Here is a 25,321-nt window from a genome sequence, read left to right on the forward strand (position 1 = left end):
AGCCCGTCCCCTCCGCTCCTCCTACCAGTCTAGATGTGGCTGCTGCTTTAATTCCGTAGCTGTAGGGCTTCCATTCAGCTTGATTTCAGGCGGTTTTGAATGATGGTTGTTCTGTAGTTTAGTTGTAACTTTGATGTGGTTGTGGGAGGACGCGATACCGTGTTTACCTACCCGCCATCCTGACCAGAAGTCTATAATTTGTACTTCTTAATTCCTTCATCTTTTTATCTGTCCCCTCAGCCCTCACCCATCTGTCAAGCAACAAAAAGTTCTCTGTATCGATGAGTCTGCTTCTGTTCTGCTTGCTCATTTTGTTTGTAGATTCAATTGTTGATAGATACGTATTAATTGCCATTTTATTGTTCATATTTTTGTTCTTCTTCTCCTTCAGGAAGACCCTTCAACATTTCATATAATACTAGTTTGGTAGTGATGAACTCCTTTAGCTTTTTCTTGTCTGGGAAACTCCTGATATGGCCATCGATTCTAAATGATAGCTTTGCAGGATAGAGTAATCTTGGTTGTAGGTCATTGCTTTCTATCACTTTGAGCATCTCTTGCCACTCCTTTCTGTCCTGCAAAGTTTCTTTTGAGTAATCAGCTGACAATCTTATGGGAGCTCCTTTGTAGGTAACAGACTGCTGAAGTTTTCTGTCATTATTGTTTCAAATGGGTTTTCAATTTCTTGCTCTTTCTCTTCTCCTTCATGCACCCCTATGATGCGAATGTTGGCATGCTTGAAGTTGCCCCAGAGGCTCCTTACACGGTCCTCATTTTTTTAGATTATTTTTTCTTCTTGCTGTTCTGGTTGGGTGTTTTCTGCTTCCTGATATTCCAAATCGATGGTTTGCTTCTTGGCTTTACCTACTCTACTATTGATTCCCTATAAATTATTCTTTATTTCAGTTAGTGCATCCTTCATTTCTGACTGGTCCTATTTTTGTGTGTGTGTGTGTGTGGTACGTGCCCCTAGCAGGAACCGAACCCAGGACTCTCTGGTCCGCAGGCTGATGCTCAACCACTGAGCCAAACTGGCCAGGGCCTGATTGGTCCTTTTTTATGTTGTTGATGTTCTTACTAAGTTCCTCAGAAGTCTCCTTAAGTTCCTTCAAGATCTTACTAAGTCCCTTGAATGTCTCACCAAGTTCCTTGAGCAACCTTATAACCTGTTTTCTGAATTGATTGCTTATCTCCATTTTGTTTAATTCTTTTCCTGGAGTTTTGTTCTTTTCTTTTATTTGGGACATGTTCCTTTGTCTTCTCATTTTGTCTGCTTTCCTGTGATTGTTTCTATGTATTAGGTAGAGTTGCTATGTCTCCTAGGCTTTGTAGGGTGGCCTGTTGTTGTAGGTGTCCTGTAGGATCCAGTGGCACAGCCTCCCTGATCACCCCAGCTGGGCCCTCAAGGTGCACCCCTAGTGTGGACTGTTCACCTTTCTGTTGTATTTGAGTCTTGATTGCTGTTGGCATGTCAGTGGGAGGGATTTACTCAGGCTGATCAGCTGCAAGGTCTGGTTGTGCCCACTGACCACTGGCCTCTGACTCCCTTGGAGGATCAGCTGTGTAGGGCCCACCACACAGAGCAAGACTTACTTCATCAGGGCTCTGGTGACCACTGAGTCCGCTCATTGAGTGTGTCACTTGTGGAGGTGGTTGGGTGGTAGTGGTTCGATGTGGTCTGAAGCTGTCCACTGGGTGTGCTGGTTCTAGGGCAAGGTCAGCCGCTGCCTGTGTTCTATCCAAGGCCACTAAGCATAAGCTACAATGTGATCTGCAGGTGGCTGCTTTTGTGCTGGGCTTGGAGGTGTCCATGAAAAGCCAAGTTGTGAACCAAGGCTGGCTGCTTCTAGTGCCAGGCCTGCGGCCACTTAACAAGAGCTATGGGCTCACTGAGACCAGATGCTGCTTGTTTGAGAGCTTTTAGGAAACTGTGAAGCAGGAGCCAAGACAGGCCAATCCTATGGTGAAGACTTTGAAAACAGCTTGGGTAGGCCTGAAAGTTGGGTGGGGCGGGGCCTCAGGGAATCACCAGGGTGGACCCAACAGTGTGAGCCAGGTTGCTGGAGGCCCAGATAGGGCACCCGTCTGCCGGGCCTGTCGGGGAAGGGCTCACCAAAGGAACAAAGGCTTCCACCAGCACGTCTGTCCAGGAGAAAGCTGCCCCAACCAGCTCTCACCCTGATGCCAAACAGCTCAGTTCTTCCCCGATTGTCTCTGGTGCCTTTCAAGCTGCCTCCCTGACTCTGGAGCCTGGAGGGTGCGAGTCCGAGTAAGTCCGTGCGCGGGCCCTCGTCCCCAGGCCAAACAGCTCAGTTCTCCCCTGTTCTCTGGTGCCCCTCAAGCTGCCTCCCCTTTGAGCTCAGAGGGAGGGAGGCCCTGTCTTAAGTGCAGGTCCGTTATCCATGTCATCCTTAGCCCTCACAACAACCAGAAGCTGGGACTCAGCCCGAGTTTACTCAAGTGGCAAAGCCACAGTCACACACGCTGGGTCTGGCCATGTGTCCTACATAAGCTCCAAGTTGTCCTGTAGATGACATCCCCTCCCATGTTCTCAGAAATGCCAGCCACTCAGTTATCTCCCTTTGCTTCACCCAGGCATGCCCCTGCCCCTGGCCATGTGCCCCTCACAGTGGTTTCCCTGAAGAGCTTCCTGGCTTCTTGCTGCTCAGGCTTCATCATCCCCACCCCCAGCTGGCTGCCGTCTGGCTGCTGGCCCCGCAAGTCCCTAAAACGGCCATTGCTATGTCACCCATGCCGAGTGGCCTGGGCATGGAATTTTCTGTAAGGTGACTGTAATATGTGACCATGTTTTAGAACCAGTGCTTTGGGAGTTAGGGATAACTGGGTTTTCCACTTACTCTTGAGTTAGTTTGGAGAGTCTAGTTTTGAGAAATGTACTCTGTTTCATCGAAATAGACCTGTTGTTTATAAAGTTGGTCTTTCTCGTCCGTATCTTGTTAAATCCATTCTGTCTGTGAGCATACCCCTCCTTCAGCCAAAGGAGGCATTGGCTTCTGGGGCCAGGTGGGCCAGGTGGGGAGTCCGGCTACATGCTTTAGTGACTTGATGACCTTGCCTGGGTTCCTGAACCTGTGGGTGACTCAGTTTCCTCATCTGTGACGTGGGGATGAGAATACTACATATTTCACTGGGCAGATGTGAGGACTAAGTTAATATGTATTGTGCTTAAAACAGTGCCTAGAATGTAGATTTAATTCTATTGTTTAGTATTAAACTAAGCCCTAGGCAACTCATGGTTCGTGTGTTATCTGAGTTCATAAACTGGCATAAACGCTTAGCAAAGAAACGGTTCTGTTGGCAGGGACTGCAGACTACCTGGCCGGTATGTAGTTGAGAGAACCGAGCCCTGTTGCTTTAAAACTGGCCTGTAGCTTAGCCGGCGCACAAGAAACAGTGGCATACTCACTCTACATTTTAATTGCAACAAAATTAAATGAGCAACATTAAGAGATATTTAAAATATATTTATCCATAATCTCGTTGCTCAAATAAAGAACTACTTTCTTTTTTGCCTACGTCCTTACACTTGGGATACTGGCAGACTAACCAAGGGGCCGAGGCCAGCCCACCGTCTGTTTTTGTAAATAAAGTTTTATTGGAACACAACCACTGTCATTCGTCTCCTTGTTGCCGGTGACTGCCCGCAGGATACGGAGGCCGAGCCGGAAGTCAGACAGAGACGGCCACCTCGGCTCCAGCTGCACACGTATTGCGTGTGTTGTCCTGACAGGAACAAACGTGCAGCGTATCCCCTGCCTGGGTCACTTAGCATACGATACCACAATGCATCACACGTGGAAAAATCAATAAAAACTGTCTGGACTTGCATAGTGAGGTCAATGAATAAATTCAGAGGCCAAACCTCAGGCGGTGTCTCCCGGTGCCAAGTTTCGCACCCGTGTTTCTAGTTCTAATGGGAGCCAAAGGCAGCTGCTGGTGTCTACCGGGTTCCTCAGAGGGGCCTCCACTATTTGACTCTCGGTCCCCAAATAGTATTACGTATCGAACCCTTCACCCTCATCACCTCACTTCTTACCTTCTGCTTTGTACCATGAGCTCCAGCTGCTCCAGAACCTCAGCTTGGCGTCGTCCACCTTGCTCCTCACTCTGGCAAAGTGGGCAGCACATTCCAAGGGGAGCTCGGAGCCCCACGTCCAGTTCAGGACCTGGCTGCCCTGCACCACGGCGCTGTAGTCCTCCTAGAAACAGAGACAAACGTGAGGACACAGCCCTGCTGGCCTGGAGCAGGGCGTGACTGCGCTCATCCCCAAGCACACCCACTGCAACCCCACCGTGTGAGCAAGTTCCGGCCAGTGCCACCCGGCCGGCTCCCTGCCCTGACGTCTCCGCGAGAAACCAGCCACAGCCTCGTGCTTCCCCCAGACTCGGCTCCCACGCCGGGGGCTCCAATCCCAGGGGTCCCAGTGGAGCGCGTGAGAGAGAAAGGAAGTAACTCAGCCTTGGGGAAGAGACCAGGGACAGAAGGAGCTCACAGTGCTGGTCCTAGGACCTGCTAGGAACATTCTTGTGACCTAGCGAATGAATTGGTCCTCCAGAGTCAGATCAGATCGGCCAAATCTCAGGAGCGAAGGAATTCTTCATGGTACCCGGGCGCTGCATGGTCTCCAGAGGTCAACAGATGGCTCTCCATCTCGCTCTCAATTTTTGGTCTCCCGTCTTTTCAGATATGGTAGCCATAGGGGCCGTCGCCCTCCCTCAAGCTCCATCTGGCAGGACCGTTGGTCCCTGGAGATGTCAACCACACGGGAACGTCACACTGTTCTCTGGAAGCTTGTCCACGTGGAACTGCACTCCGGTTTCTGCCCCAGCCTTCAGTCTTCCTCTTTCTAAGACACCTGCCGTCTCTAACTCAATGGGCGTCCATACTCCTCTGTCCCCGAGCCTGCGGTTCAAGGCCACAGTCTCCGCCAACCCACCGCCAACTGCAGGAGTCTTCGCTCTGGACACAGCGGTCCGCCCCTCGCTTCCACATAACTCTGTCTGCTCACAGTGTCGCCCGCTCTCCCTCTGCGCTGGGCATCAGCCCCTCTCCTTCACGAAGCCTTTCCTGTTCTCTCCTCGGGCTTCCTCCCATGCCCCCCTGTCCCGAAGCCGGCCTGTGTGCTGTGTGTAGTTGTCATTTGGCCTGTGGCTGAGTTCCTGACTCAAGCACAGCCCGCAGAGACAGGGACTGGGCACGGATCTTCACGTCCCTGCAGCTCCCGGTGTCCATGCTCCTCGGTGGACCCTGCAGGACGCCCGCGTCCTGGCCCCACAGCTGGGAGAGGGAGACAGCAAACCCGCCGCACTCCCTGGTGAAGCCGAGTCCACACCTATGTCTGAAGGGCCCACCTCGGCTCCCACACACACAGCCTGGGGGGCAAACAGGCCTTCCCTCCACTGACGCCCCTCCCAGGACGCTCACTTGAGACACCCTAGGCCCTGGGCAGCCTCTGACCGATGCAAGATAAAAGTCACTTATATTTGATCTCCAGGCTCTACATTGCTTTGTTTCCAGGTCGTAAAACATTTTTTGGCCCCGCCAGTGTGCCTCAGTGGTTGAGCTCAACCCCTGCACCAAGAGGTCGCCAGTTCGATTCCCGGTCAGGGCACATGCCCAGGTTGTGGGCCCGATCCCCAGTGGGGGGCACGCAGGAGGCAGCCGATTAGTGTTCTCTCTCATCGATGTTTCTATCTCTCTCTCCCTCTCCCTTCCTCCTCTCTCTCTAAAATCAATAGAGAAAAGAAACAAACATTTTTTGTTAACCACCATGTAGAGGACCTGATCCATGCAACTTTCATTACTTAATCTGAGCATTTTTAAGAACATTTTGTTTAAATTTTAGGAGTCGATACAAAACAAGACACTATATCAATAATAGTGACCTTCCTGTAATATCAACAAGCCACAAACTGGATTTCACCTTCTACATCTCCATCAAACTTGGCCACTTCTGTCCCCCCCGTCCCCACCCACCCTCTTGGGACCCCACAGCCTTCTTCTTGCTGGTCACACACACCTTCTCCGGTTCCCACCTGCTCTCCACGGCACAGGAAAGGAAGCTTTTTAAACACTCCCAGTCGGACCGTGTCACTGCCCATCTTTCACCGATCTCAGGATTTTTTAAAAAAAACGTATTTTGGCTCAAACAGTCCTTCTTCCCAGTTGCTGGAGAAGGTCAGGCCGAACCTGGACTTCCCAGCACCTGCTCATGGCTGGAACACCCTTGTGTGTGTGTCCTTGTCCACCGGTGAACAGTGCTGGGACCCGCGACCACGGCCTGCCTACCGCTGTGCTGACCCCCCCACCCCCGCCCCCCGCCCCCCGGGCGCCCCGTGTGCGCTCCATCACCCCGTGCTTCCTGCTGCTTCTGCCTTGCAGTGAGCAGATGCCCTTCCCTTGATGCATCGGTTCCGTGATTTTTTGTAATGTGGTGACTTGTGTTTGGCTGTTTTCATTAACTGAAGTCCCAAGTCTAACTGGGCGCTGGCAGACACAGGAAGTCACAAGGAAGAGGCACACACGTGGACACAGAGGTCCAGCAGGTCACTGAGGCGGTCCTGAGGTGTGCGTGCACCCCTGCTGGCTCACACTACAGGCCCCACGCCGCCCTTCCCCCACGCTGCTGCCTCCTGCCACGGACAGAACCATGAAGCAAGTGGCAGGACAGGCTGAGGGCAGAACCGGCCCAGGGACCGTGCAGTGTGGCTGCCAGTGGGCATCTGAGTGGCCGGCGGCGCTGGGAGGCAGCTCAGGGTCCTGGCCCAGCTGCTCTTCCTTTGGGGACACAGCCGCCCGGACTGAGTCTAGAAGCTGCCTCTTCTCAGCGTGAGTGGAGGTCCTCTGGGCTTGCATTACAGGGGTGCCCCGTGGAAGGGGGATTTCTAGGCAGAAGCAGCCTCTCTCCACTGGCTGCTTCTCTCTTACCTGGGGGAGACCGTATGTCTCCCCCAGCTTCAGGCCCAAGAGGTTCAGATGAGGGCTTCTCGTGGCGTCATCTGTCCTGAGACATGTGCCCACTGGTGACCCAGGAGGCTGCACACGGCCTCCACCAGGCTGGGGGGAGGGGATGCCCTGGCCCCGGCCCCTGGGGCAGCTCAGCAAGCCTCTCTGTGCCTTGGTTTCTCCTCTGTGGGGCTCAGGCAGGGCCGGGTGTTATGGGGACGATACCACAGACAAGGCAACACTTGGCTCTCAAAGATCTCGAGCCCTAGAAGTTAGGGAAGTCCGTTCTTGACCTGGGGAGAGGGAGGTGGTGCAGAACGGCAGCTGCCTGTTCCTGTTGGAGAATAAGGCTGGTTGACTCGGTCTGGGGCTGTCGCTATTTTCTCTGACAGTCACAGAAAGAACTGTCTTTCAGGAAAATGAAGAACGGGATCCCCAACCCGGACCAGTTTGACTCAGTTGGTTGAGCGTCATCCCCTGTAACAAGAGGTCATGGGTTCAACTGCCACTCAGGACCCAGGCCCAGGCTGCGGGCTCGATCCCCGGTAGGGGGCGTGCAGGAGGCAGCCGATCCATGTTTTACTCTCACATCGATGTTTTCTTTCTCTCTCGAAAAATCGATAAACATTTTTTAAAAAGAAAAGGGATCCCCTTAGTTACCTTTGCAAATAGTGTTCAGTGGCAGTTTTCCCAGCACTGCTCTCAAATTTCTTTTTCTTAGACAATCCTTACCCTTGGTACGCCCTTTGCTCCATGTTTTACCCAGTCTAAGCCAACGACCAGCAGATCCATCAAAAATACGAAAATACAAAAATTGCCAGTAAGAGGTGAAAGGGTAGGAAGATGTGCTAATGTTGGGAAGTGAAGAGCTGCTCACAGACCCTGCTACTGTTTAGAATCAGAACACTAAACATCTCTCACTGTGGGGCACTGCCCCTTGAGGGGTGGAATCATGCACCTGCTATCAACCCTAAAGCGACAGAGTCAGAATTAGATTCGGCTCAGGCCACTCAGCAGACCTCAAACGCAAGAGCGAATGTGGGGAGCGGCAGGAGGCGGCTTTCCCGAGTGGCCTTTGAGCTTTCCCAAAGGAGTGACCGTCTGGGCTGCTGGACCCAAGCCGCCCCTGCCCGAGAGTGGCCTTCCAGCACGCAGAGATCCCCAACAGTGACACCCCGTGTCTGCTTTCTCTCCAGCAGCTCCTGTTTCCCTTCACTGGGCAAGCGTCCCGCTGTCCTTCCACGCCCCATGGCGACGCGTGAACAGGCTGCATGCGCAGGTTACTATAAATCGTCATGGAAGGAGACCACCGTTTCCAGAAGAAGCAGCATCCGGCAAAGCAGACACATCCAGGACCGGAACCAAGACGAGTGAAAAATCTATGCCAAGTAATTCACAGGAACAGAGTGTGACATCAGGAGCTTCCTCATTTAACTTGCAATAGAAAACGCCACGCGTGACACCGCAGGGGCCGCCGTGGGTTGCTGCTGGCAGAGCCCATGGAGCAGTCTGCCAGCCAGACGGGGCGGGCCAGGCGCTTCCTCCGCTCTCAGCAGAGAGCAGGCGAAGCCGCCGACCGGAAGCCGCACGGTCAAGGAAAAGGTTGCCCAGCGATTATATCTTAGTGAGAAAATCTTGGAGCACTATGCAGCGGTAAGAAAGAAAGGTCTCTTATCCTTTGAGATGACATGGAGGGACCTGGAGAGTATCATCCTAAGCGAAACAAGCCAAACAGAGAAAGACAAATACCACATGATCTCACTTATTTGTGGAATATAATGAACATCACAGTCTGAAGAACAGGGTAGACCCAGAGACGTGGAAATGGGGTACAGACTGACAGCCCTCAGAAGGGGGATGGTGGGGGGAGGGAAGAGATAAACCACAGAACTTATATGCATGTACGAATAACCAATGGACATGGACAACAAAGCCGGGGATGGGGTGAGGGGGATGGGAGGAAGGTGTCAATGGGGTAAAAAAGGAGAAACATCTGTAACAAAAATGAAATTTAAATAAATAAATGTTAAAAAAAATATCTGTGGTGAACTGGGAAGAAAAAAGGAAGATCTTCATGGATTTGGGGGATCAGTACTCCCTGAACAAACCCCACCGCCTTCTTAGGGGCCGAGCAGAACGGAGGAAACGAGCTATTTTCTTAACGCATCCCATCCAACCCGCCAAACCAAACTGGTCATGTTACTTTGTCCCAGAGACGCAACTGTTTAGGAAAACCATTCTGAGCTGCTAAAATGTTTCCATACTGGGATTTTTTGTGTTATCAAAGACAAATCATGGCACCAGAAAATGGTTTTTTTAAATATAAAGTAGAAAAAAAGTCATACTTACCACCCAGATGACATTGGATGGTTTAACTCTACTGATCTCGATCTGGAAAGTCGCTCTTACTTCCCGGTCAGTGGGGCCCTGGACACCCCACTGCACCTGCAAGTACTGCCCCACAGGGTCGGTGGCCACCCTCAGCGACCCAGGGCTCAACAGCAAAGGCTCCGATGACACTGACAGACCAAAATGAGATGAAATAACACTTAATAGGAGCAGGACGGAGTAGCCACAGATATTTATTGTTCAAGATCATTGTTTAGCTTTGAAAAGTACGGCCCACACGTGCATCCGAGAACCAGATGCCTTGACCAGCTGGAAGGGAGTGCAGAAACCACGTGGCCGATGGAGAAATTAGACCTAGATGAATGAGCCCTGGCCGGGTTGGCTCAGCGGTTAGAGCGTCGGCCTGCGGTCCAGAGAGACCCGGGTTCGGTTCCCGCTAAGGGCGCATACCTCGGTTGCAGTTTGTCTCCAGCCCTGGTTGGTCGTGCGGGTGGCAGCCACTCGATGTGTCCCTTTCACGTCGATGTTTCTCTCTCTCCCTCCCACTCTATCTGAACAAAAAATGAAAAAATGTCCTCGGGTGAGGATAAAAAAAAAAGACCTAGATGAATGAAACTGACTTGCTCAACAATACACAGCAAGCTAGTATACTAATAAACAGTTATATAATACAAACAATACACAATGAGCAAATTACACACATTAATTTAACAATGAAACAATAAAACACACTTTATTGCACAATATAACTGGTTTAGAAATTTACAGCAAGGCTGAACAAAGAAATAGGACTTTTTGCTATCAATTTCACATTTCTGGAAGTCAAAAATATAAGTGTTTTTTAAAGTCAATATTTTATCTTTTTTTTTTTTTTATCCTCTCCCAAGGACACTTTTCCATTTTTTGTTCAGATAGAGTGGGAGGGAGAGAGAGGAAGAGAGAGAGAGAGAGTGAGAAACATCGATGTGAAAGGGCCACATCGAGTGGTTGCCATCCACACGACCCAACCAGGGCCGGGGACAAACTGCAACCGAGGTACGCGACCTTAGCGGGAACCGAACCCACGTCTCTCTGGACCGCAGGCCGACACTCTAACCCCTGAGCCAAACCGGCCAGGGCTGTTGTTTATCTTACAGCTATAAAGTAGGAGCGCATCTCAAAGCACAGAACTCAAACACCCTGGCAAGAGGTCGCTGAAGTTTTGGGGTGCGATCACCACCAGCAACATACTAGGCATTTAGTATGACATGAAACAACCGTGACAGGCTCGCAGCTCAGGGAAGGACCCTATTGGAGGGACACACTGGCCCATGAAACAGTGAGGCTGCAGGTGCGGGCTGTGTGGCCGTGTGACAGCGTCTGGGAAGAAGAGAGATTCAAACACCAAACAGACTTGCAGAGGTCGGTGGGCTGGGAACAGCCAGACGGAGGATCGCCCGAGGCCCGAAGGAGGGTGTGCCGGCGGATAATTCCCGGGGGAGAGCGAAGCGCCTTTCCACTGAGGCAGAAGGGACGCCTTGCAGATGCTAAAGGAGCCGTGCATCGCTGCCTCAGCTGGTTTCACGTGTTTTCTGAGGGTCTGAGTAACCCGGGAGCGGTGCAAAGGCACTGATGGAGTGTGCGGACACAGGCACCTGGTCTCTGGCGGTCCATGGTGCACAGCACATACCATCTTCTAAGCAGCCACCTTTTCAGTAAAAGGAGACTTGGGAGATGAAAGAGCTGTCCCTTATGGAACAGGGGGAGCTATTTTTAATCCTTGTGGCACCAATGGCACCAGAGGAAGCAGGGTGCATGCAAAATCACCCCATCTTTCCGAGCCCTCATTTCATTCTGCCTAGTTGTTGTTTTGGTCTCCCTCTAGATTCAAACTTCCGGAAGGACAGAGGCTGATGCTGATGCCTCTTTGAATGGACTCTTGTTCCCAGCACTTGGCCCGCCATGTCTTACCCACAGATCACGTTCATCCCAAAGGACAGAGACCCAGGATGTGCAGGTCAGGTGCCCGGCAAGCAGCTGCTCACTGGCACCTTGATGTGTCCTTCCTGGCATTCTGCCCCTGCGGCTGCGTTTCTGAGCCCTTGCTGGAGCTGATCACCGAGCGCTGTAATCGGCTGTGCTTGTCTCCCCACAGGCTGAACTAAACAGGCGAAACTAAGACTCACTCAGCTCCGTGAAACCAAGACCAGGGACATACCTGTCACAGCACAGACACTCGGTGACTAGGTGCTGAATGAATGAGTAAACCTCCAGTATCAACTTTAGTTCTGGAAACTCTAGAAAGCTCCTGTGCCATGCTTTAGACAAAAGGGGGACTCCTCCACAGACATATGCATCACAAGCACTGGGTGACTCAGGAACTCGAGAGACATCAGTCAGTCAAAATAATGTGGTCAAAAGCAACCTAGGACTTCCTTTGAAAAGAGTGGGAAAGGCCAGGGAAAGGTCAGAGCGCTAAAGGGACCTCAGAAATTACTGTCCAACCCCATTATTTTTCAGATGACAGGACAGAGATTAAAAAAAAAGAAAGAAAAAAGTGACTTTCCCAAAACCACACAACGAGACCAGAACCCAAGACTCTTGGCCCCTGGTCCAGTGTTTTCATAACACTGCATCCGAGTATTCCCAGAAGGGGCAGGCTTGGGGACAACCCTGACCAGGTTCAACCACAGCCCCTCCCCCTCCACCTCCCCCACCCAGTGTCTCCATCTGGCCCCAACACTGCTTAAGAAACCATGGTCCCTTCCTAAGACGAATGCCAAGCAGCCATTAAATACAATGTTAACTCTAGAAGAACATTTAACATCAAAGGGAAGAACACTCATTGTACACTGTATTAGTCATCTCAGTAAGTATATATTAAAGTATGTATACTTTAATAAGTACACGGGGTTGGCAAAAGTAGGTTTACAGTTGTAAGAAACAGAGTTTACTCTGGTATTATTATTTATTCTCGTATTATATATTTTTCCATGTGAACAATTATAAACCTACTTTTGCCCACCATTGTATATAGTATATTTGCCCAGTATATACACTTATGCTAGATATCATATATACTTTATACTATATGTGCTTTATGTGCAATGGAGTCTCGGACCTGAGCCTGGCTGGGTGACCCCGTGGGAGCACTGCTCTGAGTGGGGAGGTTCAGGAGGTACTCGCAGAGGAGCCGACACCGAGACAAGGCCCAGCAGCGCAGGTGAGGCGGACAGGATTCCTCAGAGGGCAAGTGTGCCTGGCTGAGACGGCGGGAGGCAGGTACCGACTGGTGGGGAGAGACAGGTACGTGCACGTCTGGTCTCAGCAGGAGCTGCAGGGGGAGCGTCGGGCTTCCTCTGAGAACAGAGGGCTGTAAGGAGGCACACAGCCAACAGTCACCGGGTCAGACAGTGAGACTCCCCAGGGAAGTGGGCTGTGTCAACGCTTGGTTAATGCCGGGGGCTTTCCGGAGAGCCTGGGGTTGGGACCATGCGCCCACTTGTGTCGTGCTGAGATATTAGTAAGGTAGACAGAGGGAGGGGGATACATACTACACATGAGAAATCCTAATTCCCTCCTTTCAGCTCCAGATTAAGGATGATCCCAATGGTTAAACTATGATTTTTAACAACCCACAGAAGTAGCATTTTCCCATGTGCCCCAAACCTGAAAGAGCTCAACCCAGACCGAAAGAATATCAGATATTCCGGCCGGTGTGGCTCAGTGGTTGAGTGTCGACCCATGCACTAAGAGGTCGCTGGTTCGATTCCTGGTCAGGACACATGCCCGGGTTGTGGGCCAGATCCCCAGTGAGGGGCATGCAGGAGGTGGCCAATCGATGTTCTCTCTCATAGATGTTAAAAAAATATATATCAGACAGAAAACTGAGCTATTATCAAAACAAAATCTCCTTTTTCATTTCCAAATATCTTTCCACAGGGTTTTAGGGGAAAATTGAAAAATGCTATGGCTGTTTCTTGCAAACGTCATTCTCATGAACCCACAGACAGGAGGTGTGTGGAGTTACAGGGTGCGCGTGACTATCCTCTCTCTTACAAAGGGACGGCAGAGAAAGGTAAAAACAAAACAGAAAAATGTAAAGCTTTGTAAAATACACGAGAAAGCAACACATACTTTATAAACCCATAGGCACTCTCTCAGATCTAAGAATCTACCTTCCAATTGGTTCAAAGAATAATCAAAGTACCCATAAACATTTTAGAAGTAGTAAATTCTTGACTTTATTTATAAAGTTGATTTATTAGTAGGGGACTAGCTAAGCAACAAACCCTTTGTTTAAATCTACAAAGAGCATTTCAGCGCTGAGCAGCACTATCTCACTGCTAACAGCATCGCAGTGAACATAGTTGGGGGACATCACAGCTTGTTCTACCTTAGTGGCCAGCACTGGGCAGTTTCTCTCCGTGTCTCCCCAGCAAGGGGATGACTATTAGCAATATATCAACTGTGAAGTTCTGCAGGGTAAGGTCCACTCACCAATGTCAGGGTCAAAGGGCAGCTTATGAAGATGACCCATCAAGATCAGAAATGTTATAACTAAGGTAACCATTGCAACTCACCAATTCCACGTAATTTCCAAAGAAAAAAGAATTGTGCAACTTTTCTCCAAAGCAACCAACTACCACATTTTTTCCTCTTTGTGATTTTTTTCTTGACTGTTCTTTGCACATCTTACCTTTGCTCTGGCAAGTTCTCAAGGGCAGTAATGCCAAGAGGAATGTTGCCCGAAAGACAGCCAAGGGGGTCATTTTTTCTGGTTTCCTGAAAAAAATCACAAAGAAGGGAAATCGTAATTTGAGCTTGGATCGTGTTTCTGTGAGCCAACTGTGGTAGCTCATGGCATTAAAGGTGCCCATTCTTCTCTCTCCCTGTAGCCACACCCCTTGCCATGTGACTCTGGACTCCCCACCCATTGGGAAAAGCCTATGTCCCCACAAAAAGGCCAAAGTGACAGTGTGCTCGCTTGGAGCCTAGGCCTAAAGAGACCTGGTGTATTTCTGCTTGCTCGTCTATGTCTCCGCCTTTGGCATGAACAGAACATTTCTGGGCTACCCCACTGGGCGCAGGAGGTGAAGGAGCAACAAGGAAGGCAGAACTAGTCACCCCAGCGGGGCCGCCCGGCTCAGCCAGAGGCCTGCGACCCCCAGTCAAGCCGGCGGCTCCCAGCAGGAGATCACTGAGCCGCCAGTTTCTCAAGCCAAGCAAAGGTGGGTGAAGAAAGGCAAAGCAGAGAAACGAAAGTTAAATATAAGAAACAGACTCATTAGAAAGAAAACATAGTTCAGTCTCAAAGCGCTAAATGTGAATTACTTACTATCAGAAACTCATCTTCCCTCTTCCCTGTCTCCCTCATTAAAATTACACCTAGGGTGCCCTGGCCGGCTTGGCTCAGCAGTTAGAGCGTCGGCTGGCGGACCAAAGAGTCAAGGGTTCATTCCCGGCCCGGGTTGGGTCGTGAAGGAGGCAACAGGTCTATGTCTCCCCCCCCCGCTCCTGCTCTACCTGAAGATAAATGGAAAAAGTATCCTTGGGTGAGGATTTTAAAAAAAACAAAAAAACAAATTACATCTAGGACCAGAGCACATTCCACCTACAGAGACAGCTTTTATTGTTCCAAATCATCTCCGGTTCTCCTCGCCTCGAGGGGGTTTTTTAACTACAGGCCAAAGCGACAGTGAGTCATCGGCTCCTCTGACCACCGGGCAATCTGAGGGTGCAGGAATGAGCCTGGATGACCTCCAGAAGGCCAATGCATTCTTAATTCAATACTAAATGTGTTAGTCGGGGAAGCACTGACTTTCCCTTTCCTACTTCGAATCTGACTCATCGCAGAGAGGGGCGATGGAACAGGTCAAGGTCAACGCTGGCCTCTGTCTGCTGCCTGGATTTCAGCAAACTCTCGCAAGTCAGTGAGCCAGACCATCAGTTCTCGCCACCTGCACTATTTATTTTCTTTATTGTATTTACAGGCCAATGGGAACACGCGCAAAGACAGAAAAAGGGGAAACCAGACCACTGGAGGCCTCCCTGGTGCCAAGCCTGCCCGCAGGTGAGCTGAGCCCAGCTGCAATGGAAGCAGAGTCTGCAGATGGCAGATGGCAGACAGCAGATGGCAGACAGATGGCAGATGGCAGACAGCAGATGGCAGACAGCAGACAGAGAGCTGACGGCAGACAGAGAGCAGATGACAGATGGCAGACGGCAGACAGAGAGCAGACGGCAGATGGCAGACGGCAGACAGAGAGCAGACGGCAGATGGCAGACGGCAGACAGAGAGCAGACGGCAGACAGATGGCAGACGGCAGACAGATGGCAGACAGCAGATGGCAGACAGAGAGCAGATGGCAGACAGAGAGCAGACGGCAAATGGCAGACGGCAGACAGACAGCAGACGGCAGACGGCAGATGGCACACAGAGAGCAGACGGCAGACAGAGAGCAGACGGCAAATGGCAGACGGCAGACAGACAGCAGACGGCAGACGGCAGATGGCACACAGAGAGCAGACGGCAGACAGAGAGCAGACGGCAGACAGACAGCAGACAGAGAGCAGACAGCAGACGGCAGACAGAGCAGATGGCAGACGGCAGACGGCAGACGGCAGACAGAGAGCAGACGGCAGACATAGAGCAGACGGCAGACAGAGAGCAGACAGCAGACAGAGAGCAGATGGCAGATGGCAGATGGCAGTCAGATGGCAGACAGCAGACAGAGCAGACAGCAGACGGCAGACAGAGAGCAGACGGCAGACAGAGGGCAGACAGCAGACAGAGGGCAGACGGCAGACAGAGGGCAGACGGCAGAACGACAGCAGACAGCAGACAGACAGCAGACGGCAGACAGACAGCAGACAGCAGACGGCAGGCAGACGGCAGACGGCAGACAGAGAGCAGATGGCAGACGGCAGACAGAGAGCTGATGGCAGACGGCAGACAGAGAGCAGATGGCAGACAGAGAGCAGATGGCAGACAGAGAGCAGACGGCAGACAGACAGCAGACAGCAGACGGCAGACAGACGGCAGACAGAGAGCAGATAGCAGACGGCAGACAGAGAGCAGATGGCAGACAGAGAGCAGATGGCAGACAGAGAGCAGACGGCAGACGGCAGACGGCAGACAGAGAGCAGACAGCAGACGGCAGACAGAGAGCAGAAGCAGACGGCAGATGGCAGCTTTCACGCCTGTTCCTTGAAGCATTGCGTTCTGGGCTAGTTGCTGGCCCACAGACCATCCGTACCAGATATAAGAGAAAACCGTTTCTGCTGAGAACCTAAGGGAAGGCAAAGGGCAAATGCCGAGGTGGGGTGTCTGCCACCCACTGTGCAGCTTGAAGAGCTGCCCAACCCGGGTCCGAGCACTCACGTGGCCTCAGGGAGGCGGGCGCTACCACTGTCAGGACATGGCAACCCGCAAAGTGAAGCAGAGAATTCAGGAGGTGACAGGCATGTATCCTGACGTTCTCTTTGTAAAAGGTCTATTTCAAATGTTTCTAAAAATCTGGAGTTCTAGCAAATCAAACAGTTTACATGTTGCAAAAATGAATTCATAGGGGTAGAGAAACGTAAAACTAAAAGTCAGAAACTACCTACCCATTAAGGGGAACCAGAAAGTAAAGAATGAAAGTCGTCATGTAACACGAATGAAATGCAGAAGTATTGGCAAAGGACGCGTTTCTGTGGCCGGGGCGTCAAGGGAGTTCTTTGGGATGAGGACGGTGGTTCCGAGGCCTGTCCTGCCCACCGCCTCGCACACATCAGGTGGCACCGAGTTGGCGTCAGCGGGCGCTCAGAGGTGCCGTTTTATTTTCCTCAGTCTGACGGGCAGTTTTACCCAGGCTGGGCAGGGGCCACCTGGATGGGGCGGTCCCTGCCAGCACGGAGGGAAGTGGTTGTCCTTCCCTGGGTGACTGGACAGCCACCACCTCAGAACTGCTTGCAGAAGGACTGCACGTCCCAGCTGCTGTCTGAAAACCACCGGGTAAAATCGGTGAAGTTCAGCAAAATTTGCAGAATGGGCCTCCGCAGCTGCAACATCACAAAGACACGCATGGAGCCCGTCTGGGAAATGCCACATGAACAGTTTTCCCGACAGCACAGAGGCTCACGCTGGGGGAAGAACACAGACACGGAGGGCTCAGAGCCGGCAGCTTACAAGTCCAAGGCGACTGCCCGCACAGCCCCGTGGCCCCTCCACACCTCATACATAATCCTCCTTGAGTCATCAATTCGAGTGCCCAGCTGTTTCCTGACGGGACCCTGGAGGTGAGGGGGCAACCCGTGCAAAGGTCCTGGGGTGAGTGAGTGCTCAGCAAAGTGCAAGGAGAAGGGGCCAGGCACTGGAGTGAGCAAGGAGGGACAGACAGGAGATGAGATCTGGGGGCAGGCGGAGAGGGAGAGCAAACAGGAGGAACATTTCTGGAACTGTGGCTTCTACCCTGGGAAAGATGGCAGCCGCTCGGGTACTTCAAGCTGAGGGATAACATGGTCGAACTTGCAGGAAACGGAGGACCAGCAACGAGAAGAGGCTGCAGGGGTGAGGGCAGCGGCAGGGAGGGCAGGGAGAAGGTTCCAGCACCAGCCCCAGGAGAGCAGCGCTGGCTGAGAGCAGAGGATGGCAGTAGTGGCGGGATCCCAAAGGGACTAGAGGATGGAGCTGGCAGGGTGTGGCGGGGACACAGTGAGGCTTCAGGATGGCTCTGGGGATGTCGGCCGAGCCCCTGGAAGAATGGAATCACCAGTAACGGAGAAGCAGAAGGGATTAGCGGGCTGTGTCAGCGGCTCAGTTTGTGACATGTTCAAGCTGAGGTGGGGACATCAAGGAGCTGGCTGGGTACAGGACAAGGAGTTTGTGGGGCTGGTCCTGGCCTGGGTGCAAATGCCGGTGGCCTCGGAGCACACACAGGGCCAACACAGGGAGGGCAGGAAGAAAAGGGAGGACGCAGCACGGTGCTCTGGGGCACCCCACGCCCTATTCTACGCCCCCTCATGCAGATTTTTAAAAATCAGAATTAGGCCTGGCTTTCCTGCATCACCCCAAGGACAGGGCCGTTTGTTGGGAGAGGCTGGAGAGATCCTTTGGCATCCGGGGTGCATTCTCCCCACCGGTGCTCAGGTCCACCCAGCAGGGGTGGACTTTCCTCCCAGGCTCTGCTTCTGACGCGGAGAAGCCCACCCGGCCCGTCCACTCATTCACCTGCGTTTTCTCCCAACAGCTGTCGTGTTGCCACTTTCCCTTTCCAACCAGAAAGGAAGCCAGGGAGCAGGAAGTAGCAGAATTAAGAAGGGAAACATACCTTCCTGCCTTACTATGCTCCTTGGTCCTTTCCCAAACCTATTCCTTATTTCTCTCCTTTTTAAAGCTCCCATCGTCCCCAGCTGGACGATGAGCAGCCTGGGACCGGCCTGGGTCTCACTCCCCACTGCCTGTCACAGTCCCAGAACATGTTTGCTACCCAGCAAATATCATAAGTGAATAAAACCTTGTGCCAGCTGTACCGCACCCTCTCTTTGCTTTCGGTTTTAATTAAAATAGATTCTTTTTAGGGCCCTTCTACTTTTCTGTGGCCAACTATTGTCTCATTGTTCTCCAAGGGAAAGCAGGGAGGGGAGAAAAGAAAAACTACCCACTCAGCTTAGAGAACTTCTCATTCGAATCTCGTCTCCTTGCAAAATGAAAATGCCTCTGACTATCCGTCAGTGTAAACACTAACGTGTAATAAAACACCACCGCTGAAAAGGGTCATCAGTCCGCCCCTCCCCAATACTTCTTGTTTCGTCATCACCGAAATACTTATTCCTGGGAAGTGTCTTCAGTGCAGGAAAATCCCCGTAAGAAGCAGCATGATCACTCATTGATCGTGGGTGTGTTGCTAAACTCTTCAAACTGGGTGGGTACCTGATGATGTCATATGAAGATACTGTTCAAAGGGAAGACACTGTCCACCCAGCATGTGTGTGGAGGTCTGTACCTTGAGAGAGAGACCACAGTGAATGACCGTGATCTGTCTAAGCCTGGAGTGAAACCCAGAAGCGATACAAATAAAGATTGCTACACTGATTACTAAAATTTTTAGTGCTACAAATGGACCAACAACAAACAGAACAACAATTTCAATATTTAGGGCAAAAGGTTATCCTCCCCCCACTGCATAAGGAGCCCTTAGAAATCAATAAGAGAAAGACAAGCAACCCTGTAAAAAAAACCTGGCAAATGACATGAATATGTAATTCATAAAGAAGAACGAAATATTAAGAACCAAAAGAGAAGAAAAACTGGACACCATCAGTAATATTCAAATAAATGCATTAAAACAGCAATTGTTTTAATTTGTGTGTGTCTGTGTGGTGTCCTGTTGAAAAGTTTAAAAAGGTCTTAAAACCCAGTGTTGGTAAGAGTTTGAAGAAGCAGGCATTGCTACTCACTGATGGTCAGAAAGTACAACTTTATCACCATCAATTTGGCACCATCTATTAAAATTTTAGTATGCATTACTTTTGACTTAGAAATATTGTTTCTGGAATTTTGTTTTATAGAGCGTGTGTATTCATGTATATATGCAAGATATCTATTTTTAAAGAAGATGCATTGCAGCATTTATGTTAAGAAAAACAAAAACAATTAAATATCTATGAAAAGAAACTAGAATATAATATAAAATATAATTATGTTGCATTTTTACAAAGGAATACTATGAAACTGTCCAAAAGAATGAAATAATACATGAACTGACATGGAAGGATGTCTCAAACATCCTGGATGGGAAAGCAAGTTGCGGAACAGTGTGCCCGGAAAACCATCTCTGAAAGTGAAGTGTGGCGGCCGTGCAGCTGTGGCCACCGACTGGCCTCCACACTGCACAGCTGGCCGTCTGCACATGCGCACGCAAGCCCACAGCCCCCAGCTGCTTCCAGTAAAGCCAAGCCCTTCCTGTCCAACATGGAACTCCTCTTACCACCACCTGTGACCAAGGGTTTCAGCTCTAAGAGCAGAACTTGGTGCTATATTTAGTGTTCTACCTAACTCTTTCCTTTAAAGAAGAAGAAGGAGAAGAGGAAGAAGAAGAAGAAGAGGAAGAAAGGACGAAAGAGAGGAAGAAAGGAAGCAGCTCTAATGTAGTTCTTTAGCATATAACATTTAAAAAAAAAACAATTTAGGTGCTGGCTGGTGTGCTCAGTGGTTAAAGCTTCGGCCTGCACAAAAGGTCACAGGTTCCATTCTCAGCCAAGCGCCCATACCTGGGTTGCAGGTTCTAACCCCTGGCCCGGTCAGGTTGTGCAGGAGGCAACCAGTCAATGTGTCTCTCTCACATCCATGTTTCTCTCTCTCCTCCCTCTCTCCCTTCCAGTCTCAATCACACTTACCTTCATAGAAAATGCCATCACTACCAGAACAATTGTAAATGTCATTGAGAGACTACCTACTCAGAGGGTGGACGAGAGGCCAGGAGCACTCGGATCCCCCATGAGCTGTTAGAAAGGCAAATACTGGGTCAGACCTTAGGCCTGCTGACCAAAGCCCTGTGTTCACACAAGCTCCCAGGCCATCCACAGGCACACTGAAGTTTCAGAAGCACTGCTAGATTCAGTGTTTATGACATATTTTTACCTCCTGGCATACTATCGATATCTAATGGAAAACACTCACTGGTTCCTGCTTCGGTAACAATCCCAGTAACTCTGTCAGGTGCTTTGCTGAGTGACTTACACGCAGGAATTCTCCCTACAGCTCTGTGAAAGGGCGTCTGTTATTATCTACACACACAGACGAGGAAGTGAAGGCGAAGAAAGGTTGGAAGCCACTCTGGCGTGTGTTGTTAATGCACAACCTCAGACCACACTCCTCCATGCTTAGAGCTCAGCCCACACAGAAGAAAATCCTAAGGAAAACTCCAGCAGGATTTTATGAAACTGCACAAGCATTTATAAAGCTCATACAAAAGAGAAAATGTGTAAAAATCATTTCTAAATGTTTTAAAGTACAAATATGCTAATAAGTATTTAAAAACATATCATGAAGCTATAGCATTTAACACAGGGTGAGACTGGCATAGGAGAGACAAAAAAGATCAACGAGACAGAATAAAGTTCTGAGACAGACCTCTGTATAGGCAAGAACTTATTTTATTATAAAAATAGAATTTCCAGTGCGTGGGGAAAAAAGATGGATGAATTAATCAACACTATCAGGTTAACTCCCCAGAACTCTAGGAAAAAAAAAAAGTTAATTCTTATTTTTCACCTTGTACAAAACTGTGATCTTTTAAAGAGCTAAATGTAAAAATCAAAATATTGTATTACAAGACAAGATCATTTCAAAAATAATTTTTAGGTGAAAAAGACCTTCCTACACTAGACAAAGCCAGAAATTAGGAGATTGCAGAGTTGATTACACAGACATTTAAAACTTCTGTGCAGCAAAACATAGTTAAAATAAAAGTATCAGCCCTGGCCAGTTTGGCTCAGCGGTTGAGCGTCAGCCTGCGGACCAGAGAGTCCCGGGTTTGGTTCCCACTAAGGGCATGTACCACAAAAATAAAAATAAAAATAAAATAAAAGTATATGAATAGATAAGCAAAATATAGCACATGCATATAATAGAATATTAATCAGTCTTAAAAAGGAAGAAAATTCTGACACTTGGATGAGCTTCAATGACATTTTGCTAAGTGAAACAAACAAGTCCCAAGAAGACAACTAGTGTGTGACTCCACTTACATGAGATACCCAGAGACAGAGAACAGAATGGTGGTGGCCAGAGGGTGGGGGTGGATAAATGGGGAATTACTGTTTAATAGGTACACAGATTTGGTTTTGCAAGATGAAAAGAATATTCTGGAAAAGGATGGCGGTGATGGTTTCACAACAGTGTGAACGCCTCACTGGGTTTCACTCATTTACCAGATCTGAAAGTTTAAATTGAAAAAGATAACAGCTCATCTGAGAAAGAACGAGGGACACAAATTCTCAGGCACGGGGTCTGGGTGCAATCTGAAGGGTGGTATCTACCAAGTGAGAAGACAGACAAACCCTTTGATGCAAGAAGCTCTCTCCTAGGATTCTATTCTGCAGAAACACTCAGGCCTGAGCACAGAGATGAGCGCGCAGCCTCCCCTGAAGTACTGTAGCTAATGCAGAAGAACCTGACGTCACCACCGAGACGGAAAAGGAGGGATAAAGTGCGTCCTACTGTAGGATAACACGGAGCCGTTGCCGAAGGAGGCAGTTCCGGCACGGGACGACCTCTCAGACTTGGGAGTGAAAAAGTAAGCTGCACAGTGTATTAGATCGCACTAGAGCTCGTCTACACATATCAAAACACATGTATATATACATATTATGCAAATGTATAGAAAAGAAAAAGTATCTCGGAGTGGTCATTACCAGACTTAGCCTTCCCTCGTCTGCGTGCAAGTAGGGTGATGGTACTTGCACAACTCATTCCATGTACTTCTCTCCTGTCCAAATGAGCTGTATTCCGTGAGTATTTTATTATTTTAAAAACAAAAAACACCAGAGAACCTGGAATAAACAAATGCTGCAAAGCAGGAGCACTAAAATGAGAAAGGAAGGAAGGCCGTGAAGCCAAGGACACAGCTAGGGGAAAATAAACTCTCACTTTACGTAGCTACAAGGAAGCTTGCTTAAAGGGAGGGGTACTTCTCACAAGATTCTATTTATTTTATTTTCCATTTCATAGATTTCTTTTTACCATCAAGGAGGACTTCCTCCCCAGGGAGAGGAGGGGCCAGGGCTCCCCATTCCTGTAACAGACGACACTCACTGAGATTTCCTTCTGCCCGAGCCAACTACACCCCATCCCCGTGCTCCCAGGGAAGGCACACTGCTCCCTCCTGTCAGATACATTTCCATCCAGTCCTTTTCTAAAACCATTTTATATATTGTTTCCTGTTTTGGTTCCTTTTTCAAGACAGAGTTATAAGAACATCAAAGACTCTGGAACCCCTCTGTGCATCCCAGTAGGAGATCCTGGTCTTCCAGGCGGAACAAAAGAGACCTGGTGTGCAAATAAGTGAACTGGGACCAAGATGTAAGTCACAAAGAGGCAAGTTACAGCTGAGAATTAGCTCTGTCCAGCAAGGACATGTTAGGTGGTGAGCTCCCTGCCACTGGAGGCATTCTAACAGTACTGGATGCTACCAGGGGAGACAGCAAGCTGAGCACACCCTGACGATTCTGAATAGATAGCTGAGACTGGAGTCCAGTGCTTTGACAGTTCCAGGAATGATTCCGAGACACAGCGAAGTCCAGGACGCGCTGGCTGCTATGACCACGCTCAAGGGTCTCTGCGTGCATTGTAAAGCAATCCAGGAGCGAGACAAAGCTGAACAACAGTGAAACAGCAACCTCAGGGCCATTCCAAAAAGGGTCCTACGTCTGAGGCACAGCATGGTGGTGCTAAGCAAACTCCAAAGTCAAATCTTCTCGGCCACCTGCTAGCTGTGTGAAGTAGACAAGTCGCTTAACCTCTCCATTTCCTCATTGATAAAATGAGAATGACAAAACGAGTACCTACCTCACCGGTGAAGATTAAATGAGTAAGCATATGTAAAACGCTTAGACTAGTACCTGGTTCATAGTAAGTATGGACCATTATTATTTTGCAGACAAGGAAACTGAGGCTAAGACGATACATAACTTGACCCAAGTCCCAAAGCCAGTTTTAGGCTTAGGAATAAGACCGAAAGCCTAGAAATAAGACTTAAAGCTCCTTTCCTTCCAGATCCAATTAAATGCACCACAACTCCTTCCTGCCCTGTTTACATTGGGCCCTACCTTTACTCCTCTTGAGTTGGAGAAAAAGCTCCTTCACAAAGTGTCTTCAAACTTGTCCGCTGTCAAGTGGCCTTTCTGGGTGACGCCGTGCCCCCCACCACGTGACAGGCAAGCAGGGTGGATGTGCGGGTGGACCGGCAGGGGATGAAGGACTCTCAGGAAATGAAGCTCTGAGTCAGGAGCAAAGCTCCGGGTTTCAGCGCCGCCACAGCCGCTCTGTGGTCCCGTGCACGTTACTGAGCCCCTCCATCCCCAGGACTGTCTATAAAAGGGGGTGGCGTGCCCCTACAAATGCCAGGGCCCTGCTGCCCAACCTGTCAAGTCTGTGCCGCCGCCGTTCCCGCGGCACAAGAGGTGGCCTCGGTCCCGACCAGCATCACGGGACGCGCTCGCCCACCTGCGGGAGCGCCTCCCACCGCCAGGTGTAAACACACCGAGGGGCGGAGTCGCGGCGGGCGCGGAGTGACCGTCCGTGGGAGGCGAGGGTGGGTGGGAGGCGAGGGTGGGTGGGAGGGTCCGGGGACCACCACGAAGCCGCCCGGAGGGCTGGCCGGGAGAGGCAGAAGGGGATCCAGGGGCAGCTGAGCCTCACCGACATTCCCGGCCCCTCGAGGAAGCGGCAGTGGGCGGGAGCGCGGGCGCGGGGACTGGCCCTGGTGGCCCCGGTGCGCTGCGGGAACTAGTCCTTCGGGGCGACGCGCCAGGTGGGCGGGCAGACGCGCGGACCCTCGCCCGCTGCCCCGCAGGTCGGACCCGAGCCAAGCGGACGCGGGGCGGGGTCGGCCAAGTCGTGCGGTTCCGCCCGCGCGGCGCCGGGCCGCGGGTCCGAGGGCGGCCGGGCGGAGGGCGCGGAGGGCGCGGGCGCCGGTACTCACCGCGGCGGGCAGCAGGAGGCTCCGCGAGCGGACGGGCCTCGGCGCGGGTGGCGCTGCGTGGCCGGCGGAGAGGTGGCCGGGCGCCCAGGCTATGAATCAGCCGCGGGACGGGCGCCGAGGGCGGGAGTTACGGGAAAGCCGCGGGGGCGGGCCGAGGGCCCAAGACTTTTGCAATTTCCCGTCTTGCGGCGCACTCTTGGCCCCCCGGGGACCCGCAGGAATTCGCCTCCTGTGGTCCCCGGGGAAGCGGACCGGTCCCTGCGGGAGGAGGGCGGACCCCGCCGAGGACGAGGTGCGGCCCGGACCGGGCGGCCGGGGAAGGAGGTGGGAGAGGCCT

General features: G+C 50.9%; 1 protein-coding gene across 1 annotated transcript in view; it reads right to left on the reverse strand.

The window, feature by feature from the left end:
* Positions 1-25,019, reverse strand: part of OSMR (oncostatin M receptor) — a 51,980-nt gene extending 26,961 nt beyond the window's left edge. The window contains exons 1-4 of the mRNA XM_036278859.1: positions 24,985-25,019; positions 13,995-14,080; positions 9,317-9,486; positions 4,058-4,220 (exon numbers count right to left, since the gene is read on the reverse strand). Coding sequence (XP_036134752.1) covers positions 4,058-4,220; positions 9,317-9,486; positions 13,995-14,067 — 406 coding nt within the window. The 5' untranslated portion in view covers positions 14,068-14,080; positions 24,985-25,019. The remainder of the gene's footprint in view (positions 1-4,057; positions 4,221-9,316; positions 9,487-13,994; positions 14,081-24,984) is intronic.
* Positions 25,020-25,321: the final 302 nt, after the last annotated feature.

This window comes from Molossus molossus, unplaced genomic scaffold, assembly GCF_014108415.1.
Source record: "Molossus molossus isolate mMolMol1 unplaced genomic scaffold, mMolMol1.p scaffold_m16_p_3, whole genome shotgun sequence".
NCBI lineage: Eukaryota > Metazoa > Chordata > Mammalia > Chiroptera > Molossidae > Molossus > Molossus molossus.